We start from the raw sequence: 10676 nt of genomic DNA on the forward strand, positions 1-10676 counted from the left end.
AGGGCACCAGACCTCATTACAGATGGTTGTGAGCCACCATGTGGTTGCTGGGAATTGAACTCAGGACCTTTGGAAGAGCAGGCAATGCTCTTAATGCTGAGCCATCTCTCCAGCCCCTGTTCCAGGATTTTCTAAAGGCCCGAAAAGGCTTTCCTTTGCTGGAGAGATATATGACCCTTGTGTTACTGTGTTTGGGTCCACTGCCCAGGGGGTCAGTACTCACTACACCATTTGATGCAGATGCCAAGAAGAGGAGGAGGAGGAGGCTGAAACCAAAGAGAACAGCAGATCCTGTCATCTTCCGAGACCGGTCAACCTCCCCATGCCTGCCACCAGCTCCATTACCACCACCATTGCCGCCGCCACCGCTACCTGTCACCACCATGGCCTCTGTAGTGGCTGCATCACCTCCTGTCTATACTATGCCCAGGGTCTTTGGCCCTTTTCCTCCACTGTCTGGCAAGCCGGTCAGTGGGAACACGCTTTACTCCAGTGGTAGGAGGGTGGCTTCTCCTGGCTTGCCCACAGCAGTGGTCCTCAGATCTCTGCAGAAGGGGGCTTCTTTCAGACAGGCTTTGGGTATGCACTAGCAGCAGGTCAAACAGATAAGAGGGGCTTCCCTCGCTGAGGGCCACTACAGAGGTAAATGGCACAAAGTTCCACCTCCTGTCCTCCGTGAGCCATGTACTTGGGATGCCCCTGAGAATAGGAGGAAAACCATAGGCTTGACTCACATCTGATCCCCATCCCTGTCTCTCGGGGTGTTATCCCTCCTCTGCCCCCATCTGCATCTTTGGGCTGCTGTTTATCCCACGTCTCAGTTCAGATCCCCCTTCTCCAGCAGCCCTCTTCTTCCCGGTAACACTTGCTTTGGGGGTGGGGCTTCCTCAGTTCCCCACCACCGTCTTTTCTGCATCCCTGGGATCAGTTCTTGCTTCCTGTGTAAGGACTGCTTTTCTGTGTGGAAAAGTGCAGTTTCCACTCTGCCCTGAGATTTTCTTTGTTTCTTGTAGATGGAGAAACTGGATATTTCAAGGTCTGAAGTGAAATTAAACTGGAACAGTCTTTCGTCAACTTCTAAGAGGTGGAAAAGCCTTTTGTGGGGGGGGACATCTTGAGTGCCAGACTTGATGGTTATTTTGTCTCAACCTCTTAATTCTCACCATTTTGGGTGGTGATTGTGCTTATTTCGGGAGTGTGGACTGTGATGGGCCCCTTGGACCTGTGTTACAGAGAAGCATGCTGATGCGGTGGGTGGGCCCAACACCAACACCCCATTTCTTTCCTATCTTGCAGCCACATGGTCGACCTGACCCCCTTGGTCCTCAACCCTGGAGGCTTCCATTTCTCCTATTTGTCAGGAAACAATGCACACAAGCTGCATTGCCCTGGCTTCCCCTGGTGAGTGTTTGCATTGCACTTTTCCATCCGGACCCCTGGGCTCTGTTCTGGTGCCAGGAACACTGCCTCTCACAGACCCTGTGACCCGGACCCCCAGGCTCTGTTCCAGTGCTGGGGTCCTGCCTCTCACAGACCTTGTGACCTGGACCCCCGGGCTCTGTTCCAGTGCTGGGGTCCTGCCTCTCACAGGCACTGTGATAATGTGCTCAAGGGCAGAAGTTCCTGATATTCCTTCCACTCCCAGAACCTCACACATAATCAGTGTTTGCAATGGTAGATGATATCAGTGATTGGCCAAACCCAGGCCCAGTTGAAAGGAAGCAGCTAAGGTGTTGTCTTGGAATCATATTGCAAAGCAGGGTTCACCAAATGTGGATTGTTAAAAGTCACTTAGAGAGCTAGAGCTGTAACTTGTAATCACAGTGCTTGAGAAGTGGAGGCAGAAGGATCAAAAAGTAGTAGTTTGGAGGGGGCTTGGAGAGGGAGGTAAGAAGTTACTACTTATGGGTAGATACAGAGTTTATGCTTTGAGTGACATTCTAGAAAGAGTTGAGTGCTTCTGTGATACCTCTCAACTGTATGATGAAAATGGTTCAAAGTGTTCTGGTGGTATGTACTCAGTGGTAGAGCGTGTGCCAGGTATGCATGGATCCACATCATTCTAAAAGAGATTCGGGGACTTGGAAGACAGACATAAAAGCACATAGTGGCACACATCTGTAATCTCAGTGCTGGGGTGGAGGTAGGAAGATCCAGGCAGACGGCTGCCCATGTATAGTTGAATCAGAGAGTTCCAGGTCAGTAAAGAGACCCTGTTGGTGATTGAAAAGACAGTAGACAGCTGGGCAGTGGTGGTTCACGCTTTTAATCTCTGCACCCAGGAGACAGAGGCAGGCATTCGAGGTCAGCCTGATCTATAGAGCAAGTTCCAGGACAGGCTCCAAGGCTACACAGAAAAACCCTATCTCAAAAAACCAAAAAAGGAAAAAAGAAAGAAAGAACTCACCAGTTCACATCTGTAATTCCAGCACACTTGGGAGGCTGAGGCAGGTAGATTGCTGTGAGTTCAAAACTAGCCTAAGCTAAAGCTAGCCTGAGCTACAGAGGGAGACTTAGTTTCAAAAATAAATCAAATTGAAGCCATGTGCGGTGCCACACAGCTTGAGTCCCAGCAGTCAGGAAGTAGACTCAGCCGGATCTCTGTGAGTGTGGAGGCAGCCTAGTCTACATGGTTCCAGGACAGCCAGGGCTACATAGATAGAACCTGTCTAAAAAACCAAAAACCAACAAGAAAGTAGGTAAAACTTGGAGCGTTCTTTAGTTGCCGCTCCCAGCACTACCCTACTTCCCATCCTTATGAATCACTTACTCTGGCCTCAGAATGTGGCCTTTTGTGTCTGTCTGACTTATGGCCATGTTTTCAAAGTCCATGCGTCCTGCCCGCAGTGCTTCTCTTCTGTTTCCTGGTTCAGTAATAGTCCTTTGTATTATTATTATTTTTGTGTGCATGTGGAGGGTAGAGGTGGCAGTCGGATTTCTTGATCACAATTCACATTTTTTTTTAAACGATTTTTATCTTGTGAATATAAGTGTTGGCCTGCATGTGAGTCTGTGCACCATGTGTGTGCCTGGTGTCCCAGGAAGTCAGAAGAGGATGTTGGAGCCCAGGAATTAGTTATAGATGGTTGTAAGCCACCATGCAGGTGCTGGAAACCGAACCCTGGCCCTCTGTGAGGGCACTGAGCTATCTCTCTAGACCTTTCATTTGTTTTTAAGATAAGGTCTCCCACCGAATCTGGGCCTTGCTTGACTGGTTGTGAACCTGGGAAGTGTCACATGTACGCTGCTGTGCCCAGCCCTTGGGTGCTGGGGATAAGAACTCCAGTCCCCATGCTGTGCCCAGCCGTTGGATGGATGGGGGGATAAGAACTCCAGTCCCCATGCTTGCACAGCAAGCATTTTACTGACTGAAAGACTCCCCGGCTTCTGCTTGTGTATTTGTGTATCAGCTATAAGGATCTGAGTTCAGACTTTTGACTACTAGGAATAACGACATGATGAAAGATTTGGGAAAAGTTTTAGCGAGGTCACAGTTTTTGCTTTTCTTGAGTAGACATCTAGATCATATGGTAAATTTAATGTATATATAACATATTATGTATATTATATACATATGTATACATACACATGTCTATACATTTTTTACAGTGTTGGTGACGGAGCCCAGGACCTCATACATGCTCGGCAAGTACTCTACCACTGACCGACATCCAGGATCCTACTGTTTTGAGAAACTGCCAGACTATACAAGTAGCCTCATACAGTCTCACTAATGATACACCGAGGGTTCATTTTTACCATAAGCTAGGGACACTTATTACCATTCAGACATTCACATGTATTTATTCGTGTGTGTGTGTGTGCACTATAGTGTCACTGTGGCATGCATGTGAGAGTCAGGACAGCTTGCAAGGAGCTGGCTGTCTCCTTGCCATGGGTGAGCTCGGAATTAAACAGGTTTAGAAGAAAAGTGCTTTTCCCCGCTTGCTGACCCTGGCGATACTTATTATCTAGCTCTTGTCATCTTGTTTTGTTTTATCAAGTCAGGGTTTCTTTGTGTAGCCCTGGCTGTCCTAGAACTCACCCTGTAGACCAGGCTGGCCTTGAACTCAGGATCTGCCTGCCTCTGCCTCCCAAGTGCTGGAATTAAAGGCATTTGCCACCACTGCCCAGCTTTTTCCCTTTCTCCTTTCTTTCTTTCTCTTTTTTTCTTTCTTCCTTTCCTTTCTTTTGAGACAAGGCCTTGCCGTTTAGCCCTGTCTGGCCTGAAATTTGCTAGGTAGACTGGACTGGACTCAAATTGTCATTCCTTCTGACCCTGCCTCCAAGTGCCGGGACTTGTACCACCACACTTAGCATGGCTTTATTCATTGTTTTGTTTTGTTTTTGCTGTTTTCTTTGAGACAGGGGTGATTTTTCTCTGGTAGCGTGGAACTCAGTACATAAATCATGCTGGCCTTGAATTCACTTCCTCTCGGAGTGCTTGTGTCCAAGGGGTCTGGCACCACGCCCATCTTTTTCTAACTTTTGCACTGGGGATCAGGCTTAGGGTCTACTAGGCCAGTGCTTGTTCTCCCACTTAGGTAAATTTATAGCCATATTTAAATAAATAAAATGGGGGGGGGAGAGGGCGAGTGAGGACAGTTGCTTGCCACCAAGCCTGAGGACCTGAGTTTGATTCCCATGGTGGAAGGAGAGACCTCCAAGCTGTCTTCCAGCCTCTCCAAGTGCAGTGTAGTACATGCAAATTACAATAAATCCCTGCAATAAAATATAAAACAGATTTGAGATGGTGGTCACCCTGTGTTGCCCAGGTAATCTTGACCATCTAGGCTTAAGTAGTCTCGCATCTCAACCTCCTACGTAGCTGCCTCAGAAGCAGCATCTCTTTACCTTGCTGCCCCAGTGGGTGTGAGCAGATCTCACTGTGGTTCTGATTGACTTTTCGTGATGACCAATGATGGTCAATCATTTCCCTGAACTTACAGCTAATTGGTATGCATTTGGGAAATGTGCATTTGGTTTCTTCGCCTAGTTCTAATTGTTTTTTAAAGTTTGTTGATTTGTATTTCATGTTCATTGGTGTTTCACCTGCATGGATGTGTGAGGGTGTTGGATTACCTGGAACAGGAGTTACAAACAGCTGTGAGCTACCATGTAGGGCTGGGAATTGAACCTAGGACCTCTGGAGTAGCAGCCAGTGCTCTTAACTGATGAGCCATCTCTCTAACCCCCCCCTTTTAAAGATTTATTTATTTATTACATATATAGTATTCTGTCTGCATGTATGCTTGCATGGCAAAAGAAGACACCAGATTGTATTATAGATGGTTGTGAGCCACCATGTGGGTGCTGAGAATTGAACTCAGGACCTCTGGAAGGCAGCCAGTGCTCTTTTTTTTTAAATATTTATTTATTTATTTTATTATGTTATATGCTGTCTGTGTGTATGTCTGCAGGCCAGAAGAGGGCACCAGACCTCATTACAGATGGTTGTGAGCCACCATGTGGTTGCTGGGAATTGAACTCAGGACCTTTGAAAGAGCAGGCAATGTTCTTAACCGCTGAGCCATCTCTCCAGTCCAGCCAGTGCTCTTTTTTAAAAAAAAATAATAATAATTTATTTAACTTTATTTTATATGCGTAGGTGTAAAGGTGCCAGATTCCCTGAGACTGGAGTTACAGACAGTTGTGAGCTGCCATATGGGTGCTGGGAATTGAACCCGGATCCCCTGAAAGAGGAGCCAGTGCTCTTAACCTCTGAACTGTCTCTCCAATCCTCTAGCCCTTGTTTGTCTAAGCATTAGGGTTCTTGATGTTTTCCCCCATTGATTAAAAAATGATTTATTGATTTGTTTATTTATTTTTGGTTTTTCGAGACAAGGTTTCTCTGTGTATCTTTGGCTGTCCTGGAACTAACTTTGTAGACTAGGCTGGTCTTGAACTTACAGAGATTCACCTGCCTCCTGCCTCCCAAGTATGGATGGTTGTGAGCTACCATATGGTTGCTGGAAATTGAATTCAGGTCCTCTGGAAGAGCAGCCAGTGCTCTTAAACTCTGAGGCAGAGGCAGGTGGATCTCTGTGAGTTCAAGGCTAACCTCATCTAGAGCTAGTTCCAAGACAGGCACCAAAGCTACAGAGAAACCCTGTCTCAAAAAACAAACAAAAAAGAGGAAATGCAGCTGAGCATAGCGGCAGACACCTTTAACCCTAGCTCTGGGGCATCAGTGGCAGACAGATCTCTAAGTTTAAAGTCAGCCTGGGTTCTACATGGTGATTTTCAAGTCAGCCAGGGTAACACAGTGAGACCTTGTCTTAAAAGCAAACCAAAACAGTAACCAAAATACAAACCAAAACAAAAAGCACTACTACCACCACCATCAAAAAAAAAAAACAAACCACAGAGAGAAATATGAACCTAGGCATGATAATTCTTGTCTTAATTCCAGCACTCTTGAGGGACAGGCAGAAATACTGCTAGAAGTTTGTCATCAGCCTGCTCGAGAATAAAAGTTCTAGGAATCCAGGCCAACCAAGGCTATGAGGGCTATTATAAATAAACTACATAAATAAATGTATATTTATATATAAGCAATATGTTATAAAATATGCATTCATGTTATGGAATATTGTATGGCTATTCGAATTATGCAGAAACAGTTGTGTGACTTTTCTGGGATGGTGTGTGAGCAAATTCCTGTTCCTCTCAGATAACGTGCTGAGGAAGATCGAAGAAATGATTCTACCCACGTTTAGCTTGGTGAACATGCATTTATGGTTGTTCCTTTAGGAGTGAGAGCCACCCAAGTCAGTGGTGCCATTGGAAAGCTCCCCCTGATGTGGTGAGGCCCCATGGAAGCGGTGCTGGGCTTCCTTCTCCAGCCTGAGAGTCTCTTCCCCTTAGCGATCTTCTACTGCTTGTATACCTTGCAACTTTTTTGTTAGTTTTCAGAATTCATTGAGTTTTATGATTTTTCTCTCCAGGAGGAAATGTTTCAATCTAGAGGAAATTGCTACAAACATATATTCTATTCACAAAATGGTGCCCAAGTGGAAGTGTTAGGGAGCAGTGGATCTGATCAAAGGGCGTTGAAAGGATGAGCAGGCAGCTCCTGTGGGAGGCTGAGGCAGGAGGATTGCTGCAAGTTCAAGACCAGTCTGGGACACATAGTTTGAAGCTACCCAGTCCCCCAAAACAAAACAATATGGCCACTGGGACGTGTTTAATCCTTTAAACAGCTGCAGGACAGCCTGGTTTGCATTGTGAAGGACACCTGTCCTTCACAGGATTTACACGTGTTTTGGGTTTTCTACAATCACAAACAGTGCTTTAACGCACAACACTGAACAGAGTCCACGGGAGAGGTTTCTAGAAGAAAAAATATCTTGGGAGACGCCTTGTAGCTGTGATGTTATTGCGTGTATGTCTGGGAGCCCTCCGGGCTAGTTTCCTACTTCATGGGCATTATTGGCCATCTCCCATGCAGGACAGCAGCATCCTGTAGTGAGCCCTCCAGTACCGACGAGACTCCATCGCCTGTTGTGAAAGCTTCCATCTTTACTCCGCCTGTCCTACTCAAGTTCCAGCCTGTGCCCAGACCTAAAGACGATTCAGAGACGTTCCAGCCTGTGCCGAGACCTAAAGACGATTCAGAGACATTCCAGCCTATGCCCAGACCTAAAGATGCTTCAGAGACATTCCAGCCTATGCCCAGAACTAAAGACGATTCAGAGAAGTTCCAGCCTGTGCCTAGACCTAAAGAGGATTCAGAGAATGACCCTGGCAGTGCAGAGTCCATTCCTGCCAAGAAGAGCGAGTAACCTCTTCCCTACAGACCATGTCCCAGGAATGAATAAAATTCCTACAGAGGTGCATTATAGGTGGAGTGTCTCTGTGTCTTAGCAGCTGCTCCCAAATAACCATTCAGAGACTTATTATAAATTCTCGGCCAATAGCTCAGGCTGGTTACTAGCTAACTCTTACATTTTAAATTAACCCATACATCTTATCTACCTTCTGCCATGGGTCTGTACCTTCTTTCAACACAGCATGTTCATCTTGCTTCTCTGTGTCCCCTGAGATTCTGCCCTTCTTCCTCCCAGCATCCTGTCTGGCTGTCCTGCCTATATCTCCTGCCTAACTACTGGTCAGTCAGCTCTTTTATTAAACCAATCAGAAGGCACCTTGGCAAAGACACATCTTCACAGTCACCGTTTTGCATTCAGGTGTGGGGCTCCTCTCTCTGTACTTCCATCTGATACGAATGGGGGTACAGTCAATATTTACTGCCAGCCTAAGGTAGCATGCAATGTGTATATAGTATGTGTTCAGCCAGTTGTGGTGATCTCTGTGAGTTCAAAGCCAGCCTGGACTACGAAGCAAGTTCCATAGGACAGAGAAACTCTGTCTGGACAACCCCACCCTGCCAAATATGGATTGTGTGTATTTAGATCAGTACCATTTTGTGGCCCCTTGCTTGCATTCCAACAAGCAATTCCTTTGTGTGTGCTTTGAGAGAATGGGGTGGGAATATTGGTCTTCCCTTCAGTGACTGGCCCTGTCTGTCCTTGCAAGTGAATTGTATTTTCCTTGCATGTGTTCTCTAAACACAAGCCTACTTTGGTGGGTGTTTTGCCTGGAAGAGAGTGAATGGGTCTGTCCATTTCCAACTTGATACTTCTCTGAGTTTCAAAAATGTGATTCTTATTGTCACCTTGTATTACAGGCCTTAGAACCTGTTCACCATGTGAGAAATCAGTCGTTACTGGGCATTAGAGATATACTGTTTGAGTCACGATGGATGCTTACACCTCTATCAGAACATACACAAAATTACTGCGTAATTATAAATTGTGATAAACTATGGGAGAGATATGATTAGGGTGGCCAAGGAAGCTTATTTCTTCTCTCTCTTTCTCTTTTGTTTTGAGACAAGGTCTCACTGTATATTCCTGGTTGACTGTAACTTACTATGTAGAGGGGCTGGAGAGATGGCTCAGAGGTTAAGAGCACTGACTGCTCTTCCAGAGGTCCTGAGTTCAATTCCCAGCAACCACATGGTGGCTCACAACCATCTATAATGAGATCTGGTGCCCTCTTCTGGCATGCAAGCATACATGGAAGGAATGGTGTATACATAATAAATAAATCTTTAAAAAAAACTTACTATGTAGAGCAGGCAGGACTTGAACTCAGAGATCCTCTAGCCTCTGCCTCCCAAGTGCTGGTTTAAAGGTGTGTACCACCATGCTAGGCTAAAAGATCTTTTTTTTAATGGTTTATTTAACTTTATTTTATGTGCATTGGTGTGAAGGTGTCAGATCCCCTGGAACTGGATTTTCAGACAGTTGTGAGCTGCCATGCGGGTGCTGGGAATTGAACCTGGGTCCTCTGGAAGGGCAGTCAGTGTTCTTAACCACTGAGCCATCTCTCCAACCCCTAAAAGTTCTTTTGAGATGAGATTTATTTGGAAACCAGAAGCCATGACTTGAGAAGGGACAAAGGTCACTTGCCTTGGGTGATGGGTGGACAGGGGTCCTTGTTAATCCCACCGGATAAGAGTTGAGACCATTACCCACCTTTTTTGGCTGACTGAGCAATCTTTACTTCCTGTCACACACAGCTATTCCATAAAGCAGGGTTTGAGAGAACAGTTCCAGAAACAGGAGAAATGGTTTATTTGTAGGCTCCCCAAACTGCAAGGCTAGGAGGCTTCTGATGTGTTTTCAGGTGGTGTAACTGGAAGTTTCTCCCTCGTCTGCCAGTTCCTGAATAACCACTCTGAGGCTTAATATTAATTACAAACTGTTTGATCTATTAGCTCAGGCTTATTATTAACTAGCTCTTAAAACTTAAATTAACCCATTTCTATTATTATTATTATTTTTTTTTTTTGGATTTTTCGAGACAGGGTTTCTCTGTAGCTTTTGGTTCCTGTCCTGGAATTAGCTCTTGTAGACCAGGCTGGTCTCAGACTCACAGAGATCCTCCTGCCTCTGCCTCCCGAGTGCTGGGATTAAAGGCGTGTGCCACCACCGCCCAGCTCCATTTCTATTATTCTATATTTTACCACAAGGGCCGTAGCTTATTACCTCATATCCCGCTTCTCTAGCTGTTGGCATCTCTCTGACTCCACCTTCTTTTCCCTTTATCTTTGCTTGGATTTCCTGTATGGCTCTATTCTGCCTGGTATTGGTCAAATTAGCTTCTTTCTTAACCAATGGTAATAAAACATATTCACAGCATACAGAGAGACATCCCACATCAGGGTGGTGAATGAAAAAAGAAAAAAAGAAAGGAGCTGAACATGACTGCTCCTAGGTATGGTGGAGGAGAAGGTTTATTATAGATTAAAGGAAAGAGACCAGTCAAAGGCAGGAACATCTGGGAGAGTCCATTGTAGATGTGACCCTGAACCTTACAAGGAGAGGGGAGGGGGAAACCAGGTACAGCAGTCAGGGGGCTCTGCAGTGCAGATGAAAAGGCCAGGTAACCAAAATGGTTGAATTATATAGGGAAGAGCACTTAGGAGAAGTTTGGGGTAGGAGGCAGGGTATAGAAGAAAGTTTCTGTCCCACCCGGTTCCACAGCCATTCAGTCCCAAAGAAATACACAGTGGCGCCGGGCGATGGTGGCGCACGCCTTTAATCCCAGCACTCGGGAGGCAGAGGCAGGCGGATCTCTGTGAGTTCGAGATCAGCCTGGTCTACAGA

At 45.9% G+C, this 10676-nt stretch overlaps 1 protein-coding gene across 1 annotated transcript in view; it reads left to right on the top strand.

The window, feature by feature from the left end:
* Window positions 1-7784, top strand: part of LOC101997423 (vegetative cell wall protein gp1) — an 11570-nt gene extending 3786 nt beyond the window's left edge. Inside the window, exons 4-7 of the mRNA XM_013354745.1 lie at window positions 241-467; window positions 1014-1084; window positions 1297-1401; window positions 7451-7784. Coding sequence (XP_013210199.1) covers window positions 241-467; window positions 1014-1084; window positions 1297-1401; window positions 7451-7784 — 737 coding nt within the window. The remainder of the gene's footprint in view (window positions 1-240; window positions 468-1013; window positions 1085-1296; window positions 1402-7450) is intronic.
* Window positions 7785-10676: the final 2892 nt, after the last annotated feature.

Source organism: Microtus ochrogaster, unplaced genomic scaffold, assembly GCF_000317375.1.
Source record: "Microtus ochrogaster isolate Prairie Vole_2 unplaced genomic scaffold, MicOch1.0 UNK68, whole genome shotgun sequence".
Lineage (NCBI taxonomy): Eukaryota > Metazoa > Chordata > Mammalia > Rodentia > Cricetidae > Microtus > Microtus ochrogaster.